This window comes from Lampetra fluviatilis, chromosome 9, assembly GCF_964198595.1.
Source record: "Lampetra fluviatilis chromosome 9, kcLamFluv1.1, whole genome shotgun sequence".
NCBI lineage: Eukaryota > Metazoa > Chordata > Hyperoartia > Petromyzontiformes > Petromyzontidae > Lampetra > Lampetra fluviatilis.
In genome coordinates this window covers 2,346,508-2,369,516 of record NC_136283.1, presented here as the reverse complement: position 1 = coordinate 2,369,516, position 23,009 = coordinate 2,346,508, and the positions used below count along the sequence as shown (strand labels likewise).

Here is a 23,009-nt window from a genome sequence, read left to right as displayed (position 1 = left end):
CCTGCGGCGTACGGAATGCGGTTTTCTCCCGTGAGGACTCGTCAAGGGGAAGCTGCCAAAATCCCGAAGAGAGGTCCAGTGTGGAAAAGAACTTAGCCCCCGACAATGCGTCAAGGGAGTCGTCCATACGCGGCAGGGGGTACGCATCTGCCACCGATATCTTATTCAATTTCCGGAAATCGACACAAAATCGCAAGTTGCCATCCTTTTTCTTAACCAAGACCACAGGAGCGCCCCATGGGCTGTTAGATGGCGATATAATGTCCGCAGCCAACATGTCTTCCACCGCCCCCCGAACGTGTTCTCGCTCCGCTGGACTCATCCGATGCGAATTTAACCGAATAGGGGCAGCGTCGCCCGTCTCAATGTGATGGGAAAGTAACGATGTGCGTCCCAAATCCAAATCGTCGGAGCTGAACACATCCGAATACGTCAGCAACAATTTACGCAGCGCATCACGTTGCCCCACGGACAGGGAAGAATTTTCATCACATAAGGTAGCGATCCAACGATTATCCGAACCCCTTGGCTCGGAAACACCAGCGACCACTCCTCGGCGATGCGGACAATCGCGCGTCGCAAACGCCGTAGTGGCATGTGCCACAACCGTACCGGCCGGAACACGGATGTTTTCCACCCCCGCATTAAGCACCTGTAAAACCGGTAATTGATCCGGCCGGACGATGGTCTGTGCCCCAACTAACGCCAATCCCGTTGTTATCGTGGCGGATGGTGACAACAAGACCCCTTGTGCTCCTAGCCGATTGGGCAGGGGCTTCCGATACCGCAAGGGTATAAGCATCTGTGAACCAGGTGGGATGTCCACAGATGCGACGGACAGCGCCTGCACCTGTACGGCCGAAGCAGGTCGCCCCCAGGGCGACGGCAGAAACGAGATTCGACGGCCCCCCGGCAATTCAATACAATTCTCATTGATTTTAATCAAAATGGGCATCTTAGCCAAAAAATCCGTGCCTAGTAAGCAAGGAACCGCCAAAGATCTCGATATTAACACAACGCCCGAAGCCGACACATCCCCTATAGATATCTTAGCATCCACTTGGCCCACGATACCCATACTACCCCCGTTCGCAGCGACGCAAGACCCATAAACCGGACGCACAGCCCCCGGCGGAATGCCCAACAGATGGAAAATGACATCCGATATAATAGTCGCAGACGCTCCCGAGTCGACCAAAATGCGCACGTCCACACCTTGTATGGACCCCGGCACAGTGGACGAACCCGTAGCGGCCGCGACAACTCTCCGTGCCAATTTGCGCCACTGCGTAACTGAATGACAAGGCCCCGTCGATGGCCTTTCTTTAACAACAACAATAGGATCGCGCAACAAGGGTGGTGGGTGAGGTGTAAAGCCTTGCCGAGTGTCTGGTGCGTGCCGACATGCCTGTTTCGGAGGTTCCTTGGTCGGCTTGTCCGGTGTTGTGGGCTCCTGCTGCGGCGGACCCGGGAAGCGGGCCCAGCAATCTTTGGCGTAATGGCCCCTACGGCCGCAGCGGAAGCAATCGGCCTCGTCGCGCCGAAGCGCAGGTCTTGCATCCCGGCGGCCCCGTCCCGATGGCGTAGCGCGCGGCCCCGGCCTTCCGCGTCCCGACCATGGAGAGGAGGCAGCCGTCAGCTCCTGTGGACCCCGCTCATCCGGCACATAGATCGCCCTTGTGGGGTCCCACCCCATCGCGCCTCCTTCCTTGACGGGCCCACCCGTCCATGCCGCCACTTGCTTCCAGCGACGGAGATTAAACTGCGCATCCAGACACTTTGCTGCCGCCCGGGACGTGAGCTTCTCATGCCCACACACAGGCATGGGGATCCCCAGATCCCGAGACAGCTCCAGCATTTTTCCCAATATGAGAGGCTCGAGCAGATCCTGTGGCGTGTCAGGATATGCTGCCATGGCCAGCTCCAACACCGCACCCCTGAACGCCACGGGCGATTCTTCGGGTGCTCGTTGTCGTTGAGCGAATCGCCGATGCGCGTCGTCAGGTGGCTCATAGGCGTCGGCCATTTCCTCAAAAACTCCACATAAAGTCTTCTTCTTATCGGCTGTTATGGAACGGAAAAATCGAACAGATTCGTCGTCCAGTAGAGTCGGCAACACTTCCAAGGCCTCCGCATCGGTCCATCTTGCTGAACGAACCGCCGCCAAAAATCGGCAGGCGAAAGCGCTCCAATCGCCCCCGATAGAGAATTCCTTAACTGTAGTAAGGTGGCGACTCCGACTCCTCTTTACGCCGTCTTCCAATGATGGTTGTTCTGGAGGCAAATTCAAAATGGCGTCGGCCCGCGGCGTGGCCAAGATGGCGGTTTGGCGCCGCGGAGCGCGCAAGATGGCGTCTTCTTGCCGCGTGGCCAATGGCGGCGGCAGGGCAGGCAACGTGGCGGCCCGTGGAGCACCTTCTCGTTCCATCGTCGTCCTTGGCGTAACGAGGTGACATAGATGCGCCAGGACGTCCTTGAGTGTCTCCAGTTGTTCTGCCACCTGTTGCCATCTTTGGTGAGCGTCCGATGTTGTTGACGGACCCGCCATCGCGCCGACATCTTCCACGCCCGTCCCCGTGCTCGCCTCAGCAGGGCTCTCCTCCACCACCCCAGCAGAATCCGTGGTCGGAGGGAATTCGTCGTCGTCGGACGAAGAAGCCGATGCTGGCGCCGGGGGAATTTTCTTCCTTACTTGCTTAGACATGCCGTTTCACTTCTGACCCCAGTGTAATAAAAGACTTGACCACGATCTCTGGCTCAGTGTCCTTTATTCGGTCCGTACTGCGTTCCCACACGGCTGTCTCTCTTATTCTCTCTGTGCTGGTTCCGATGTCACTCCAGTCCACATCAGCAGCCCCGCTGCTGTTCTTGTCGCTCTTGCAGCCCCACAGCAGCTCCGCTGCTGTACTCTCACACAGCTCCCTTGGCTGTTCCTGCTGCAGCTCTCACGGCCTCGTGCTGTCTCGCCTTCTCGTCGCTCCTGCGACTCCTGGCAGCCACCCCGCTGCTCCTCACACACAGCCTTACTGCCTATCTCTATCTGCAGCTTTACACCTCCCAGTAGCTCCCTACTGTTCCCAGGGTTGGCTCCCGCTTCTGACGGTGCCCCCTCGGCTCGTACGCCCGCGTGGCCCCACACCTTTCCATTCACACCCCGACTGCCTTCTCCTTCCGGTTTACCCGCTTAAGGACCCCCTACCTTTCACCCACGTCACCTGGCTCCGCCTCCTCGTGACGTCACATCCGGAAGGTCGCTTTCGCCCGCATTACAGGAGCATGAAAATTATGCTCGCCAGTCTGGCAAGGGCCCTTTTTGACCCTGCGTACCCTTGAATTATTGGCACGCGTCGCTAAAACGCGTGCTCGCGCGCGCACACGCGCACATTAGCGCCCGCTCAATTCGCTGAAAAGAAAACTTCGACCCATTTCGCCGCTTATTAATTACGCGACGTATTGAGAGAGAGAGAAAAACTTAAATTATCCCGAGCAAAAAAAACGCCGCGGCACAGATCCGTTTGCTTTGGAGGCCACGCTGTTGTCGGACGCGGTTTAAGCTGCCGACAGTTTCCACCGACGATGCCGGGTTGATACGATGATGACCTCGCGGGGCTTGGCTCCCACACATCGCACTGCGCCTTGCCCGGCTATTGATTTGTGATGCCGGCAATTAATGTCACTGGAAACCATTGGACTGAACAAATATCTTTTTGCAATTAATTAAAACGGCAATTTTTATTTAAACTATCAGTGCCAACAAAAGGATGGGTGTGCGTATGTCTGTGCGTGCGTCTGCGGGGGAGGGGGGGGGTGAGCGGTGGTGTAGTGGTTAGCGCTACGCTGCGCTTCGAACCCGGCAACCCGAGTTCGATTCCCGCTCACGGCCAATACCAGTGGCGATGATCTGACCCGGTCCTGCGCTTCCCCTAGGTCGACTCAGCCTCGAATGAGTACCTGGTGCAGTGTGTAAATATCGCCACCGGGGAGACAAAGGCGGCCGGGCGTGGTACTAGCCACCCACCCCCTCGTGTGCCGTGCCGGCCTTCGTAAGTGCTCGCTAACGGCACTTGCCCCAACAGTCTGTTCGGGCTATGCGGAAGATCTTTGTCTTTGTGTGCGTGAGCTCGTATGCTGCCAAGGGGGGTAAGGTGCAGCGGGTTAGCACGCCGCAACGTTCAGTTTCAATTACCGAGCCTTGCACGCCACGCGTGACAACGCGGCAAGGATGCGGCGGGTGCTTAAGCGACGCGAGCAACGCGCCCACCCCCCCATCTCCCATCTCCCCTGCCTGTCCCTCCGCAGATGACCAACAAGTTCATGAAGAAGATCCCGCCGGACGCGGAGGCCAGCAACGTGCTGGTGGGGGAGCTCGAGTTGCTGGAGCGGCCCCTGGTGGCCTTTGTGAGGCTGCAGCAAGCGGTGATGCTGGGCAGCCTCACGGAGGTGCCCGTGCCCACAAGGTGAGCAGCGGCGGATGATCCTCGTAGCAAAAGTCGCTCCACACGCTACGGGCCCCGAACTTTCAAGGGCCCCGCGCTAAATGCTTTCAAGCTATCAATTGGTGATTCTGCACTTGCTCTATTGCTATAGTATTATACTGCCTTCAACTTTAATTAACGACTGGGTGTTTAAGGTTAGCGATTTGTCGTATTATCTGGCTGTGTAGCAAATGAAAAAAAATACAATTACTTTACTGTGCAAGTAAAAAAAATTGTGTTTTAATATTTAGGTATTTTTTTTATTCAGCCCGCCTTTATAACATATGGTACAGGCCCCGCACTCGCTTAGTCCGGCACTGACGGCGAGCAGCGCCGATGGTGCAACACACTTGCGGCCCACGCGACCACACGTGTTGTTGTTATTATTATTATTATAACAGTAGTTAGTATGATAGTTTTTATTACTGATAGTTGTTGCTATTCACTGTCAGCCATTATACTGGTAGGAACCTCCTGGTTACACCAGCCCACAGGGGATTATTGTGTCCGTCGTGCAGGGAGGGGCTGGGTGGGGAGGGAGGGGCTGGGTGGGGAGGGTGGGGAGGGGCTGGGTGGGGAGGGTGGAGAGGAGGGGGGGCTGAGTGGGGAGTGGGAGGGGTGGGGCTGGGTGGGGAGGGGCTAGTCACCCCGTGGTGCCCTTATAAAACTCAACGTTTAACCTACTCACGCCGGCTTGTGCCCGCCCTCACAGTCGGGCATATTTGCGGAATACACCACGCCGCCGTTGACCCTGGCCATTGACCGAGCAATCCAACGTTCCTACCAGCTCCCTCCGCAGGAATGTGTTTATGCATGAAGGCTTGCCCAGTCCATCTCTAAATGATTCTGGGACGTAATAATCCCCTTGGCATGCAACACGCAAGTTGGATCACAGTACCAATACAAAAAAATATATATAACGAGTAAGATTTTTACTTTTTGTTGAGGGTTTTATTTCAAATTGCTCTATTGGCATCACCATGGTAAATTTGCCATTTCCGAGCTCACACAGTGAGTAGTGACCCCAGTTTGATTACGGGTGGACTAAATCCCAGATTAAAACCCCGGATCTCAGCAGTGTCATCCCACCGTGCTACCGCCTGAGCCACCTGGCTGCATTGTTAAAAATCAGAGAGTAAAATTCTAGATTTGAAGCTTTCGTGACTGCAAGGATTCATATTCTTAGGTTTTTTCGGTAAAGTCACGTAGGTAAAAAAAAAAAGTTAATTAATTTTAATTTTTTACTTACGTGACTTTACCGTAAAAACCTAAGCATAAGAGAGTAAAATGTTTCACTTCACAGCTGAGAAGTGAAACGAACAGAGGGATTGGCATGATTCAGTGGGCATGATTCAGTGGGCATGATATATACTGGTGCATCAGTCGAGGCTACTTTATAATTCTTCAACAGGAACACTTGGACCACTGAGAAGTGTAATGGGGACACTCAATGCATGGTGATGTTTAGCACAGGCGCTGTAAACACAGTGTGATGTAACATGGGCAGCAGTTACACAATAATATAATTCCATTGGTCCTTCTCTCTATGTCCTCTACATCGTGGCCTGTGGGACCTTTGTGCTGATAGAAGCTACCTATGATGATATTGGTCACGAAAGCCTACGTGTTAAACAGAAGCTACCTAAATGCAATGTTGTTGTTTTTCGTTATTTTCCAGACGATTTAATGTTTCGCTCTTGATTTGTTTGATCCCTGTTTAATCTCGGGTGGGAACATGGGATTTTAATTCACAATTTCAGCAGTGCTGGCTCGGTTTGTTTGCTTAGCCACACAGCCACTTATAGTGCAGCAATGGTTTAATGTGCCTGACTCTACTCATGAGCCCCAGGGAGTCAAATCCGGTCCAAAGTTTGCCTGTCCAAACAATTCCTGTTGGAAAGCATTTGTCCACTAGATCGGTAGGCTAATGGACACATTTGTTTTTAATGTTTATGCTGAGAGATGAACTCCCAACCTAACCCTGAACATTTTTCATTGCCTGTGACCAAATCATCAAGAATGTCACGTGCCCAACCTCGTCAGATCACGGAAGCTAAGCAAAGTTGTTGATCCTGGACAGTGGTCACATGGGCGAACACCACACATAACCCTGTGGTGTAGACTACAAGACTGTGTGGTGGACAATCAGAGGGATTGTGCAGCATATTCCATTCTGGTACTGTACTTCTATGCTGCCACACCTATGATCCTCACTATTGCTCAGCTGCACTGACCAGCATGCCGATGAAATGCAGCAGATCACCTGCAGGGTGTGTGGGAGGGCCCTCATCCAGCAGCGGCATGTCAAAAGGTCTGAACATGCACACACATGCATCATGTACATGTACACACATGTACATTGTACAAACATGCACATTGTTCTTGATCCACAGTCGCCCACCACCACAGCACAGAGTGAGCCTTGTTACAGCTTGCAGTGCAGCTGTTTTAGATTCACCGAATGAAATGCAAGCAAGCGCCCATTCATAAACGCCACTGTTACGTTGGCGGACACATTAAAGCTTCAACACGGAGAGCATAACGAAGCAATTATTCATCCTGCACTGGTGTTTGTATTTACCCCCCTTAGACATTTTGTTCCCCTCGCCTGCAATGTAACACCATGCTGCGCGCGTGCATTTTGATATTGTGATAGTACATGTCTGTTTATTTGCGTGGCAGCGAGCGGTGCGCTGCGACGCGGAATTCGATCGTGCTCTCTGGCTCTCCGCGGTGCGCGTTATTATTTACGCTACATTATCCTCGTGTCTGAATTACGTTCAAATTAAAGAGGATTTAGGGAAAGACAGGCGTTGGAGCCAGCCAAGGTTGGAGTTACGTGGTCACATGCCGGGCAGTGCCAGCTTTCACAACAACAAAAAGGCCATTGTGATTTGTACTGTCGACCAAATGAATGAATTTAAAAGGCACAAAGAACGTGGCATGCGAGAACGAGAGCTTTGATACGTGTGGGACATTCCGAGCTGCGGCCAATTGCACCCGGCACTTGATCCTGCGAGTTCTGCCAATGCACAGAATGGGGAGGAGACTGAGTGGTGCATCCGGAATTGAATGGCTCATCATCGTCATCATCAGACGTTGTCTATCCACTCATGGAAGATGGGTTCCACAAGCCATCGCCTTCCCTCAGTGGAGTGCTGCTACCATCCATCTCACTCTCCCGCACACTCACCCGATGCCATCGCTACGTCTCGCCAGTGATCGCCTTCTCGGATGCATTCTCTCCTAATGCTGCCATTCTGTCACCAGTCTTGTCCATTGGCTATCAACCCATCGAGCAAGATGTCCTGCTTTTACTTTCCTGAATTGCTTGGCTAAAATGTTGCATTTGTGGCCAGGTCGCTTTTGAAAAAGAGCTATATAGCTCAGTGGACCTTACCTGGTAAAATAACGAATATTTTACTTTTAATAGTTTAGTGCTACATGGCTATTGCAGAGTATTCCACGTTATAATGTTCTTGCCATTGCATTATCTTGCTTAAAATGGCAATACACTAGATTGGAGTCTCATGCACATAAAATAATTTTTTGTTATTACTCAACATTATTCGCCACCGCCACCAGTTCCAATAACAGCATTTCATTTGATGCCGAGATACTTTGTTTTACAATCGGGCGGTCATGTAACACATTGAGGCCGCAGTTGGGATGCCACTCGGAGGCTTTTGTGCGCGCTGCTGGTGCGCAACACGTGACCCTTTCGTCTCCGGAGGTGAGCCAAGAACAAACTTTCTCCGTGGGAGGGGGGTGGGGGGTGACGGGGATGTGTTTGTAAAGCTCCGCCGGTGCTAGGAGATGGGGGCGAGTGCAGTGATAGCTCTGCACTGCGCTCCCCGGGTCGCCACTCTTGCCCCCCCCCCCCGAGAGAGGGAAGATCACGACTCGACCCTCCGCTTCGCCCACATCCGCCGTACCACCGCGCAATGCGATGTGCAACGCGATGCGTAGCGTGGTATGTAACGCGTTTTTGTAACGATCGCGGATTCATTGCAGCTGGGTCGACGTGGGAAATGTTTTCAATGCCCGGCACACCACGTCCAGTATGCCATGCCTCTCGCTGTGGCTTAATCCGATGCCTGCTCCAGTGCCTCAGCGTCCCAGGAAATTTTAGGCAGGAAATTAAGCCCACTGGTAAATGATGTCTATTTAATTATCTATTTATGATGTTGTGACAACGATGCAACATTTATGATGCAAAATTGTTGTTGTACTGCACTGTCTATGCTCCCCACCTTCAACCCAACCAGCACTGAACGGAGTTGTGAAATATGGTCAAATAACCCCCGCCCCCATGACCCACATGGCATGGGGAAGCCATCATCCAGCAGTGGACACTGTCAATCCACCCGCACTTTAAATAATTTACCTAATTTTTAATTAATTGCTTTAGACGACCCAGAGTGCATTATTTACACACAGGCCATTGTTAAGTCATGCTTCTAAAAAAAACGCGTAAAAAAACATTGCCTTGGAGGAAATCCTTTGAATGGATTCGAGTGTCGTGACTTGCAGAAGACCTCGTGCCGCTGGAGCTCTCCTCCGTTGCACGGTCTCCCTGTAAGGGGCTTTTGTTAACTACGTACAAAGCGCTTGCCACAGATGAACCACAATATCTTGCTGATGTCGTCAAGGGAAATAAACCATCATCACGCAAATTCCAGTCATCCTTCCAGCGGCGGCTTTTGGCTGACCGTCGAACAAAGACGGCCACCGCATCGCTGCGCTTTCAAATGCGCTTCTGCGGCCGTCTGGAACGCTCTTCCTTCCGATATTCGGAATCCACTGGAGCTATGCACTTTTAAATTATCAGCTAGATTGAAAACTCATTTCTTTAGAACTGATTTTTGTGTTTAATTTGTTGTCCTTCCACCGCACCTCTGATTAGCGCGGTTGGCTTCGTACAGTCCAAAAGAAGTTCAACATATATACATCCACCCCCTCCAGCTTGCCCAGGCTACAGTTTCCTAACCCTCTCTTCCCTCTCCACGTCCATACTTCTCAGGCAACCGATTGCACACGGTTTAACTTGCTGTCCTGAGACTCTTCCAAGATGTCAGCATGGAAAAGTCGGCTCAATTATCTTCTCGAGCTCCCTCGAGTGAAGGCCCTTCTGCCAGCTGTGGCATGAGCAACCAATTTGCAGGACTGTACCTTCACTTTCTTTCGCGAGCGCCGATGCCAACCACGGACGGCTAATGGCTTTTCTCCGGAGTAAGCGGTGCGGATTAGAGAGTGAGCCGGGCATATTTCATCGTCCGTCTTTCCATTTCTTCCCCTGCCAGGTTTCTGTTCATCTTGCTCGGGCCAAAGGGCAAGGCGAAGTCGTACCACGAGATCGGGAGAGCTATCGCGACGCTCATGTCCGACGAGGTGAGCCCGAGCGTCACCTGTCCCCCGGTGCTGTGATGGAACAGACATCGGCGTTTTGACGCGGCCATGAACGCAGCGAGTTTCTCCAGGCCAGCGTTCGCCAAAGTCCAGTCGTCGTGACCCACCGCAGTGCACCTTCATACGTTCGCGAATCTCCTCTGTACCTCACTGCGCAAGCCAGAGGATCCTAATCGAAGAAATGTATTCGATTTGCTTGAAATATATAAAATCGATCTCAATCGGCGGTGCCAGGCTAGTTGTACGGTGGGGGAGGAATTATTGCGCGCCGATCGCCGGCGCCGTCTCACGCCGCCGTTGCCCCCCGCCAGGTGTTCCACGACGTGGCGTACAAGGCACGCGACCGGGAGGACCTCATCGCCGGCATCGACGAGTTCCTGGACGAGGTGATCGTGCTCCCGCCCGGAGAGTGGGACCCCAACATCCGCATCGAGCCCCCCAAGACGCTGCCCTCACCCGAAAAACGGTGGGCGCCTCACGGAGGAGGTTTGATGATGGCGTCCACCCACTTAGGGGTGCTGTAGTTATTTTTGGGGGGGGGGGTGGCCCTCGGCCCCCTCTTTCTGCGTTCGATTACTTCGCTTGACCGTTGTAACACCACCGCCACCCGTGCCCGATGCCAACTGACGCTCCGACGTGTGCGTTGCTTGCATGGTATGATTTTTTGTAAACCATATCATTAAAAGTATACAACAGCCAGATTGGGACTCGACGAGGATTCGAGTTTTCACCAACGAATTCCACCATCGTCTCCCCTAAGCCAACATGGGCTGCGTGCCAATACAAAGTTTTTTTTGCATTTCGTAATTTTCCGAGAAACATCGAAGCCGCCTATTAACCGCTCGGATCAAAGACAATGCACGAGCATTTGGACATTACGCGGCGCTTTTCGACGATTGTTTCATTTTTCCATCTGGCTTAGACGTCACATGGTGGCTTATTTCTCTCGGTGATCGCAGCCCCGAGTTATGAACGCAGTCGGTGCGACCTCTGGAATTAAATGTCATTTTTTTCAGTGTTTACGGTCTGTTGGATGTGGGTTTTTTTTTCTCATTTACCTTGAAGCACCCACTTTTCAAGCCTTCTCATTTTGTCTTTTTATCAAGCTCTCGTATAATTTCCCGCAGTTATTTTATTGTTGGTTGTTAAAATGACTGTGCAAGTTCATTAAACAATTGGAGGTATCTATGAGAAGCACAGTAATTGAAAAACAAAAAGAACCCACGTGAGAGTATGTACGTACATGAAGCAGTTGCTGAAGGTGAACCAGGTTCCAAGTGAGGGAAATAAAGAGGTGACCAAGAGCAGGTTGTAGTGCTTTTGGGAAACTGAACTTGATGAGAGAACACGAGAAGCAATCGACAAGTGCACATTGCCTGCTCTGCGGAATGGTCCAGACAGGGACACATGGTTCAGACATGGACACTGACAGAGGAAATTGAAACAAATCTAAAAGTGTGAAAATGAAGTTGAAGAGGCGTACGCTTGGATTTACACTGATACATGTGTAATGCGGGCGTAAGCGACCTTCCGGATGTGACGTCACGGGGGGTGGAGTCATGTGACGTGGGGGGAAGGTTCGGGGCTTTAAGCGGGTAAACCGGAAGGGGAAGTTAGTCGGGGTGTGAGCGGAAAAGAGTGAGGCCACGGGGGCGAGTGTGGGAGGGGGGGGCGCCGACGGCCATCGGGAGCCAACCCCGAAGATAAGAGGAAGCTGCGGAGTGGTGTGCAGCTGCAGAGGAGACAGCCAGGAGGGCTGCGTGTTAGAGGCAGCGGTGTGGCTGCCAGGAGGAGCTGCGGAGAGAGAGAGAGAGGGGGCTGCTTGTTAGAGGCAGCGGTGTGGCTGCCAGGAGGAGCTGCGGAGAGAGAGAGCAAGAAGCCGTCAGAGCTGCGGAGGGAGAAGAGCAGCAGCGAGTACAGCCAAGGGGGGCTGTGGGAGAGAAACAGCAGCGGAGCTGCTGTTGTGGATCGGGCCGACATTGGAGTCAGCACCGTGGAGAAGCTACAGAGTAAAGACAGCCGTGTGGGTGTACAGCACGAACCGAATAATAAAGGACACTGAGCCAGACATCGGGGTCCAGTCGTTTATTACACATGGAAAGAGGAGCACTTGGGTCAGACACCAATTACAAGGTAGAGACATCTCTTTCCAAGATGTCTGCAAGTTGCAGGGTGTGTCCCAGTCACCGCTGAATCTAGGAACGCGCCAGCGGTTCACGTAAATTTTATTTAGAGAGGCATAACGCCGTTTTTTTAAAGACTTCCCGCAGAGAACTGTAGCGAAACGACCGCACTGTATGTAAGCTGGTGCCAAACTGTGCCACACGCCCTCCCGCATGGCCTTGTGGGGGCCTCGGTACATCTTCAGACCTGAAGACGTACTGATGAAGTTCATTGGTTTTAGTTTCTCTTCCCGATTCCGTTCCGATGACGTACAACATACATCATCGGAATGGAATCGGAAGAATGGGAAAGGGTTCAGAAGAAGCAAGTGGGTTTTGGAAGAATAGATCGATAGGAGGGATGATGGCCGGTGGTGGAGACTAACGGTGGAGAGACCGCCAACGGGGGAAATTCGTCGGCAACGCCGGAGAGAATGAATGCGCAAGGTTTACATCTGCTCCTCTTTAACAAATGTAACGAGTAAACGACCGCGTTGGTTTCCGCGCAGGAAGTCGCACTTCTCGGCCATGGATTCGGGAGCCAATGGGGACGCTCCGCAGGAGGGCGGCGATGGGGGTGGCGGCGATGGGGGTGGCGGTGGCCACGGCACCGGGGAGGAACTGCAGCGCACGGGACGGTAACACCACTCCATTGTTACCATTGTTACGATGACGCAATGATCATCACAATTAACATCATCATCAGCAGCAGCATCACTGTCTTGGTCATCGTCATAGCATTATTACATCACCATCATCATTATAACTGCATAATTTCAATTGTCGGCACCATTGCCACTCTATTATCTGTGACATCATCAAACATATTCATTGTTATATATTCATCTTCTTCAGCCACTAATTATACTCATCGTCGTCACTACCGCTTGTAGGTACATATTATATAATGTTTACCGCTGTTCGAGAGCATCGCCAATATGCATAATGCGTCTGCCAGCACAACAACAAAAAAAAATATTTACTTTGACCAAGAATCGTTTTGTTGTTTAGGAAGTTTACTTCCGAGGGGCAGGGGCATTCATAACCATTCCAGAGACGCAAATCGAGCTCCATCGTTTGGGCAGCCGCACGCACACCAACATGCTCATGCAAACAAAGACAAAGGTCCCCCGTTTGGGCCAAAACATACTTTTTGGGGCAAGTGCTGTTAGCGAACACCAACGAACAAGGCCGGCACGGCACGCGAGGGGGTGGGTGACCAGAACAACGCCCGAACGCATTTGTCTCCTGAGTTGTGTCGTTCAGTCGTGTATATGTGTCACACGTTTTTATATATACACACACACACTTGCCTATTAAACGAACCGCTGTACAAACACATGTCTTGCCCATGTGCCCTCTACAGGCTATTCGGTGGCCTGTTCAAGGACATCAAGAGGAAGCTGCCATTTTTCTGCAGCGATATCTACGACGCGCTGAGCATCCAGTCGCTATCGGCCACCCTCTTCATCTACTTGGCCACCATCACCAACGCCATCACGTTTGGCGGCTTGCTGGGGGATGCCACGGACAACATGCAGGCAAGAGCTCCTGCTAACGCAACACCAGCCAAACCCTTCTCTCGTGGCCACGTTCCCATGACCCGTGGGAAGTGAGTTGGCTTGCTCCGTAATCCGGACGAGGGGGACCTGCCCAGATTCTCCACAGCATCCTTTGCAGACCAAGCCAGCCGGGTCACGTGGCTTGCTGTAAAGTGGGCCACGTGGTTCAGTGTCCTCGGGGAGCGACACTCTTTGGGGAGGGCCGCCCTCGGATAACAGTGGTGACGATGAGGGAGTCAACATATCAGATGGACGTACACTCAAAGTGAACTGTCGCTTAAGTCAACCTCAGAGCTACGCTTTTTGGACTTGTGTTTGTCGAGCGCAAACTCACCCATGCGTATGTAATCTAAGAATGTGTGAGATTTTGCTGAAACGTAATAAAATGTAAACGTTTGTTCTGCACCCGCCAGGAATGCACATAAGTCAATGCGAATTATTGAGGCAAACGTATTTAAACGCATTTCCCAAAGGTCAGAGGCTGCGTAATGTTTTAGATTATTCGGTTTTTTGCTCGCCTCTCCCACTCTGGACATGCGCCGCGCAAAAGCAACAACAGCCACCAGCATTGCGCAATTCGAAAGGCGGCATGACAATCCAGCCAATGTCACAGTGCTTTTGTGGCAGGAGACTGGAGGATGGAGCGAATGGCTCGAATGGTTGGACAAAGTTGATGCAATTAGCAAAGTTGGTTACGTACGGTGCGAAAGAAGTTCAACATAAATATATTATACCATCACCCATCGATGTGTGTTTGTTCGGGTTGTACCAAGTATTGTCTGGCATGATGTCAGACGTTTCGCTCGACGTCCTGGAAGCTTTTTAGAACATTTGGCTGCTCTAAATTCCGACACGATAATCCACTTCGTTGAGCTATCATTTACGGCCAGGTCACTTCTGAAAAAAAGCCGCATAGCTCAGTGGGCCTTAGCTGGTAAAATTAACACAACTAGGAGTAGTAGTTCCACAGAAACTGAATGGCTCCGTTCAGTTCCAACAGTACAAGCACATGGAGCGAAACGTCGGACACCGTGCTGAACAACACAATGCGCTACGATCTGATAACACATCCGAGGGCCGTACAGCACAACCGTGACAGCCCACACGATGTTTTGTGTGTTGGCTGTCTCTGTGTTGCCCATTCGATGAAAGAGTCTTAACATTTGCACCTTATCTTTGCTTTGATGTGATAGCAGGAAGAGAATGCCTGCTGAATGCTTCGCACACTGACCTCCACTTTCAATATTAAATAATCTGATTCACGCTCATGTAATTAAATAATGGCTGACCTATCTCTGACCTCCAATAATAAATATATAAACATATCCTACTTAATGAATTGCTTTGGATAATGTTGCAAATAAAATTCCCTTTAATTGAGTCAGAGTGTGTCCCGTAACAGTATTTTTAATTATAATAAGAATACATTACAGCCCTTTGTCCGCTGTTGGTTGCAGACGTCCCACGCCGTCACGGGGGTTGTGTGACCATACTTCACCTCGCTGGTCAGTGTGGGACGGTGCAGTCACGGCCACCAGGACTGGTTCAGTTATCACTCGTCGCTCATGTGAGCCATGGCCGGGAATCAAACTCAGGTTACCAGGTTTTTAGTGCAGTGGTTGGCACACTGCACTAAGAATCTGGTGATCTGAGGGGTTTTTTTTCATTCCCCCCAAATGTAGAGTTCGTTATGAACCGGTTTGAATTACACTACCGGAGCGTTTCACTGTTCAGCTCATGCAGTGCTTATCTACGGACCAGCGTTTAACTTTTCTCGTCAATTACTGTGTTTGCCAATTCTGTGTCACCTCGACAAATGACATCCGAGTGTGTCCTTGCTGCGTGTTACATTAAACTCAATAATCAGCAAGCTTTGATATGGACAGCAAATCCACAACAGCCCGTGCGATGACAAATGCGTTTTCAAAAGCACTTTCTCAGAACAGGAATTGACGACCTCCCAATATTTGCTTGTCCTGTGCTGGCCTGTAACTCTAAGAAGCACGCTCAATATTGATCAAGCGTACACCCGCAGAGTCAACAGCGGCAAGAGAGCGGTTATATTAATTACAGCAATAACCGCCGTGCCCCGCGGTAATGTGACAATCCGGCTCGCTCCCTTGAAACTGACCCACATGGAACACCGCGTTCCCCCCCCCACACCCCGCCCCGCCCCCCCACCGTGAGTCGACAATAATTGCGGCGGTGATTGCAGGTGCCCCTCTCTGAAGGGATACGGGCTTTCTCGCCCCCAGTTTAAATAGAGGCTGCTACAGTAATACTTCTCACTACTCCGGGAGATACTGTGGTGTCATGGTGAGCACATTGGACTTGCAATCTAGCGGTTGCCCAGTTTAATGCCATCTCCTGACGCAGCAGTTGAAGCAACGGTGTACATTTATCAAATTTCCATCACGCCACCCCCCCCACCACCACTACACCTCTGCCCCACCCTGGAGTATAAATAGTTAAAACCAAAGGTGGGCAATCGGTAGGTCGCATATGGTGGGGTAAAGTGTGGGTACGCGCACCCTCTTCCAACACGCCTGGCTAACATGGCACATTGGACCCACATAGCCCTTTCTGCCAGCAGTGACGAGAGCAATTGCAGGGCTGCACCTTTACCTTCTTTTCGCTCACCACCCATTCACCTCCCCTCTTCACCCGTGGTGGTGGCAGCTCATTGAGAACCCAGAGCAGACGATATTTTGTATACACCCACATTACTGAAAACGTTATACTGGTAGGAACCTCCTGGTTACACCAGCCCACAGGGGATTATTGTGCCCGTCCGTCCGTCGTGCAGGGAGGGGCTGGGTGGGGAGGGGAGGGTGGGGAGGGGCTGGGTGGGGAGGGTGGGGTTGGGTGGGGAGGGGAGGGGAGGTTGGGGAGGGGCTGGGTGGGGAAGGCGGGGAGGTGCTGGGTGAGGAGGGGCTGGTCACCCCGTGGTGCCCTTATAAAACTCAACGTTTAACCTACTCATGCCGGCTTGTGCCCGCCCTCACAGTCGGGCATATTTGCGGAATACACCACGCCGCCGTTGACCCTGGCCATTGACCGAGCAACCCAACGTTCCTACCAGCTCCCTCTGCAGGAATGTGTTTTCCCGGATACGCTGTGTAACTTAATTGCATCACAGCTACGTGAAATACTAAAGTTCCTCGATTAATTTCAAGAAATATATATTCAGCAACTTTATTTCATTTGTCTACGAATCGGAGTTTTTTGTTGCGATGATATTGGGTTAAATCTTACTTGTTTCGTGAACACGAATCAGGCCTTTTGCTTCGTTTGCTTGCGCCTTGTGTTACCACCGCTGCTCACCTGCAGGGAGAAGAGTGAACGCACCTGGGACAGGAATTGTTGCATGGTCCATTGACGGCACAATATCCGCTCACGCCACAGCACTTGTGCGACTGTACACACACGAGGGGCTTGTGTTTGGCTGCCTCTGATAATGCACATTCACTCTGCCATGCAAAGACGCTCACCGACGAAGGTGGAACTTGACAGTTCGTGCGTTAATATGATAAATGTCCCCAATTTGGAACGGCTGCGAGGGTGACAAGGATGTAGCGCATTTATTGCGCGTGGGAGCTGGGAATAAGCGTTTGCAAGAACGCTGCTCGTTCAGTTGAAGGAAAACTTAAATGCTGACGAAAGTAGTTGGCGGTGTAGATGTGCAGCTTACGTGAGTCTCTGCAAAGTTTGTTTACGTCTAGGGTGTTGCGGTTTAGTTAACATATAACTGGGATGCACTTCTTCTTTTTGAAGCTGGTAGAAATTCCAATTGCCTGGGATGATGCTGTTTGTCAAGGCTTTATACTCTTCCATTCCCCTCTTTATGGAGGGCACAACAGTTTATATCTGTGACTGCACAGCTCCAAACCATAATGTGGTTGTTAAACTAAAAATAAACTGTCCATGTAAAGAAGGACACACTGATGTAAAATTGCCTTGTTGATTCATCTATTTAAAATTGTGATTGAGCTGTAGGTCACAAGTACATTGCTGTCAACGTACTTTGGCTTTGTCTGCAATGCATTGTGGTTGTTTCCCATGATGCTGTGCAGCATTAGAACATGTAAGTTTTCAATACATAAGCTGTCTATAACGGTATAATCGAATATTAAATCATTATAATTGCCAGTTTGAGTTGGGTAAATAAAACTAAACAAGCACACACGGACACACACTTGCTACAATGAAGATGTTATTGTATGTATGTATGTTGAACTTCTTTCGCACCGTGGGTAGCCAACCATGCTAATCGGTGGTACAGGGGTAGGACAACAAACTGAACACAATATTAGTTCTAAGGAAATTAGTTTTCAATTGAGATTTAAAATTGCATAGCTCCAGTGGCTTCCTAATATTGCATGAGGCTCATCCTTCTAAAACTCCGTGTACCTCTCATGGCATTGTCGACACACATGATATGAAGATTTGAAAGCCCAAGGCATTCACCAGCATCTCAGCAGCGATCATTCCCAACGATTATCTGTTACGCGCCGTTGAATATCGCTCAAGCTTTTCGGTTTGGAAAACGTCATGTACAGAATGAATTGTGCTCCAAATATTTCAACAGCCGAGTTGAAAATGCTGAACTCTTCTTGGTGGTTCCGAGGAAGTCGTCCGAACTCGGGAGGGGTCAAGGGGCCTTCCGTTGGGATGCTCCCTGTCTCTGGGACTCTGTTCCAAGTCGCATCAGGAATGCTGGCACGATCAAATCTTTCAAATCGAACTTAAAACGCATATTTGTTTGAGTTAGCATTTTTTGGGGGCTGGATTAATCAGGCGACGGCTTTCATGAGATCGTGTGTGTGTTTCTGCATAAAGTGACTGGGGATGCTCTGCACGAACATAAATTAAAATGCATAATCAACGTTTTTGGGTTTAGATCGCGTTATTTATAAATGTGTCGTAACCCTCCACCACCCGACACGGCCAATCAGTAAAAAAGTGTCACGTTGCCAAAAGACAAATTAGTTCACTGCTTTAGCCCACCGGTGTGTTGAAGCGCGAAACCACAACATTTACAATTTGAGTACGATGTTTCGCTGGTAATTGCATCCAGCATCATCGGGCAATTCGCCAGAATGGTGAGGCTCTGCTGTGTCTCCCGTTCTTATATAGAGCAGCAGCAGCAGGGTGACGTCATCATTAACTCATTAACTCAACCAATAAAGAATAAATAAATTAAAATGACAAGCGTTGGGTTTTATTTGGTGTGCTTGTGCCTTATTTTCCCAGGGCGTGCTGGAGAGCTTCTTGGGCACGGCCCTGTCTGGCGCTGTGTTCTGTTTGTTCGCCGGGCAGCCGCTCATCATCCTGAGCAGCACGGGACCCGTGCTGGTGTTTGAGAGACTCCTCTTTAACTTCAGCAAGTGAGCGGTTGCTGCATGCACGTGAACGCGCACGCGTCCCGGCCACAGCTGGCGTCAGTAGCGGGTGGCTCTGGGGTCTCTCTTAAGTCGACTAAGCCTTGAATGGTTAGTAGATGGTGTGTTGTTGCGTAAACATCAGCGCTGGTGAGACAACGGTGGCCAGATATGGACTTGGCCATATCACCCCCTCATACACCTTTTCAACTGTATTAGGTGCTTGATTTGAATTGCCCCAACAGTCAATGCAGGCTGTACATGAAAACTTGTCTTTTGTATTATTCGTTTTTTTGTTTCCAGCCTGCACACTTTTTATCTACGTGATGAGTTATTTTATACTCGGGTGAATTGGTCATTTTTCTCTCTCATTAAAGGGCAATCTTCAGACCAGAGCGTGCAAATGTCCCATTTCAAAATCAGACAAATGAGCCGACGTTCCTCTCGAGACGTGTGCAAGAGAAACAACTTTAACGGGCACAATATTTCATCGGCACCTATTTGGGGATTTTTTTTGTTCTTTCATCCCTGTGCATCCAGGGAGAACCACTTTGACTATCTGGAGTTCCGGCTCTGGATCGGCCTGTGGTCGGCCTTCATGAGCCTCATTCTGGTGGCGACGGACGCCTCCTACCTGGTGCAGTACTTCACCCGCTTCACCGAGGAGGGCTTCTCCGCCCTCATCAGCTTCATCTTCATCTACGACGCCATCAAGAAGATGCTCGGCCTCTTCAATTACTACCCCATCAACCTGGACTACAAGCCCGACTACGTCACACTTTACAGCTGCAGCTGCCAGGCGCCGGACCCAGGTAGGCGCTGCTGTTCCACACGTACGTGTTGCCCGCGTCGCTCGTCGCTGACCCGGGGATGACCCGCGACCGTGCAGGGGCTTCGTTTCAGCAGAGATACGGAGGTCGCCGACTCAATGCGATTCAATCCGATTCGATTGCAACGACGATGTGTTGTTATTTTTGTTCTTAGATCCGCTCCACACTTGCTCCTGGCCACCCAGCGGTGTGAACGGCGGCGACGCCAGGGTTAGTCCGTCGGCAGGTCGCGTGTGTTGGGAGTAAAACGTGTGAGCACCTCACACCGCTTTCAAGACAGCTGGCCAGCGTGGATAGAGGAGGCCAAAGTACTCTCTGGAAGGACTCTCTCAACATCGCTCGAGTGCAAGCTCTTCCACGGGCAGTGGCGTTGAACAAGACGTTGCAGGGCCGCACCTTTGCTGTTTAACTTGACCTCAGAAACAGTATCCGCATCTGCTGGGGCATCGCATCCACAGTCATAATCCCCTCGCTACGGCTGTGGCTACGAGTCACATGCCACCTCCCGGTCTACCGGCAGACCTGGAAGATATAAAAATGTTCAGTGAGAATTGACCGGCGAACAGTGGCGTTGTGTTGGGGCTCACTCTGGAGGGCGAAGTGGGGAGGTGGTGATGCTCACTCTGCACAGGGAGACGTTCTCCACTCCACAGTATCTGCCCAGCTGATTTTTTTTTTGCTTAACTGTTTGTAAGTCATTAGATAAAAAAGTATTAAAAATTCTTATCTCATGTTATAGATGTGCCTGAGTGGATGTGTAGGTTTGTGCACTTTTGTAATTTTGGGGCTTATCTTTTATTAATAGGTTTTTTATTATTTAGAAAAAATTATAATTTTGGTTTGGAATTAAAGTGCAAATCTGCCACATTTGACCTTAGCTATAACAATATTCAAGACACGGATACATTCTCACTCAGGATAAGAAACTTAAATCTCAAATATTCCATTTTACCTATGAGGGCTGTTATAAAATTTCAGTTTTAATTATAAAAATAAGCATTCCTAGAGATAACCTGTCTGTTTATATTTTATATCCTAACCTATTGTACCTTGCAAAAATCCCCACCTAGCTTGTGCCACATTTCTCCCTCTATTTTTCTCGAGCGTGCTTTTGAAAACTTCAACAGATTTATTGCCTTCTAAATCGTACATTTGACACGATCAAATATTCATTCCACTCTTGTACCATCAATCTAAACTTGTAATTCTTTATTTGCCGACGTGTTACGCGAGAGCGCTTGCGCCATCCTGGCCAGTGTATTTATTTTGCGCGTAGCTTCATTTGTTTTCAAACTCGCGTCCTTGTCGAGATACAAAGCCGGCCATGGTTTCTGGACTGCAGGAGCAAGGCGTGCACACGTGCCAGGCAGCCGCCACATTTGCGTAGGCAAGCTGTCGGCGGCCCGTTGATCCTGAGCCGCACGCGGCTCTTTAAGGACTGCTGCTTCGTGACGCGTTATCTAATCAGGACCACCGTCACGTATATTCACGTGCATTGCGGCTCTTGAAATATTTGAGTTTTTTTTTCTTACCGAGTTTTTTTCTTACCCGCATTGGCGTTCGTGTTTTATCACCGAAGTTCATCCGTGCTCTCAACTCTCACGCAATGATTTCTTTCTTTCTTTCTCTCTTCTCTTTGCCCCTTCCACCTTGCGTGAACATGCGCTGCTGTGTACCACGAGTGAGTACGTGCCTTTGTGTCTCTCGTCCGCGTTCAGCCCATGCAGAGTCACTCAAGCATACCCGCCACGCAATGCAACCCTCTCTCCCGGTGCCATCCAGGGTTGCCTGCGATCATGGCGATGTGAACAGGCATCTCGGACAGACTGTAATAATTTGAAATTCAGTTTTTTGTAAAATATTTTTAGAAAAAAGGAATCTTTAGACTTTTTTTTTATTACGTCCCTAGAGGAGAACAATCTGTTTGAGTTAACATTTCCAAAACTTATTTGCTGCAGCTGAGAGTAAAGTGCATTAAGTTTAATTTGGTGCTTGAGATGCGGAAGACATCATTGAGCCTGCATCCTGAGACCTAGGACATCCAGTGCTTATGTTGGTCCTTAGAGCATTCTATGTTGCATGCTTTACATTCTGAGCTGCATGTACTGAGTTAGAGTATTTCCATTTAGAACTCAATTTGTTTGAACATACCACGTGTGTGCAGTGTTATGCTTCCCCCTGTATAAAATTGCTATTCATTCTATGATTTTATAATCGCTGCTAAGCAGGTTTGGGCCTAGATAGCACTTGGATTGGTGATCACCATTCATAAAGCACGTTGTTGTAGCCTGCAGCTGCAGAGCTACGTAGTGAGCAGTAGTGGGCAGTGCTGCAAAATCCGTAGTTTTACCATATTTGTATCCCTATCCATGCTCCCCGCCTTCACCAACTTGCTACGACCACCTTGGTGAAGGAGAGTCAAACGACTGCCGTGACCCACAGAGCGTGGAGAAGTTATAATCCAGAAGTGGATTGACAAAAGGGCTGTTACATGTCTTACGTTATTATGTAACATACTGGTGTGCTCATTAGACCACGAACAATTTGTGTGTGTGTTTAAAATTGTTAAGAAAAGCCTGCCGCCGTTATGTTGCATCTTGTCTCGTACCCCCTCCTCCTCTCCTTCGCAGTCAACTATTTTGTGAACGGTACGGTAACAGTGGCAACCACCCTGGGTCCTAACGACACCGTTCTCTCTCTGGTACGCCCGTTGCGCACGCCACACCGCACCCCCTTCGCCGATCTCGGCTTCGCACGCGTTCCACCATCACGAGTCCCACTGGCACCCCAGGGCAGGGGGGTTGGGGGGGCGGTGTTGGATCCGCTCTGTTGTTGGGTGCCACGGTGGCGAGATGTTAACTACCTCGCCTGGTATACAGGAGTTCATGGGTTCGATACCGACTTTGATACGTGTACTTTTAGAGTTTGCATGTCTCTCTCTCCCCGTGGTCACGTGAATTTCTCTCTCGGTCCTCCGGGTTTCCCCTCCACATTTATAAGCATGCGTTTCGAGTATTTGGCTGATATACATTTCTCCATGATAAGCCACTTTGTTGAGCTATCATTTGTGGCCAGGTCGCTGCTGAAAAAGAGCTACATTGCTCAGTGGTGCCTTATCTGGTCAAATATAAATAGTTTAATAGTTTAAGTTTTGTAAAAAAAAAATGGCTTTTAATTGTCCTATTTAGGT

At 50.2% G+C, this 23,009-nt stretch overlaps 1 protein-coding gene across 8 annotated transcripts in view; it reads left to right on the top strand.

Annotated features, from left to right (window-relative positions):
* The window catches only part of LOC144934118 (electrogenic sodium bicarbonate cotransporter 1-like), a 69,640-nt gene that overhangs the window by 27,647 nt on the left and 18,984 nt on the right, over window positions 1–23,009 (top strand). For 7 of the 8 annotated variants that reach the window (XM_078859563.1, XM_078859560.1, XM_078859562.1 and 4 more), the window contains 8 exons: window positions 4,300–4,457; window positions 9,779–9,866; window positions 10,196–10,350; window positions 12,556–12,684; window positions 13,413–13,587; window positions 18,862–18,995; window positions 19,530–19,801; window positions 22,450–22,520. In XM_078859563.1, coding sequence (XP_078715689.1) covers window positions 4,300–4,457; window positions 9,779–9,866; window positions 10,196–10,350; window positions 12,556–12,684; window positions 13,413–13,587; window positions 18,862–18,995; window positions 19,530–19,801; window positions 22,450–22,520 — 1,182 coding nt within the window. The remainder of the gene's footprint in view (window positions 1–4,299; window positions 4,458–9,778; window positions 9,867–10,195; window positions 10,351–12,555; window positions 12,685–13,412; window positions 13,588–18,861; window positions 18,996–19,529; window positions 19,802–22,449; window positions 22,521–23,009) is intronic. The other variant, XM_078859558.1, reaches the window with a different exon arrangement.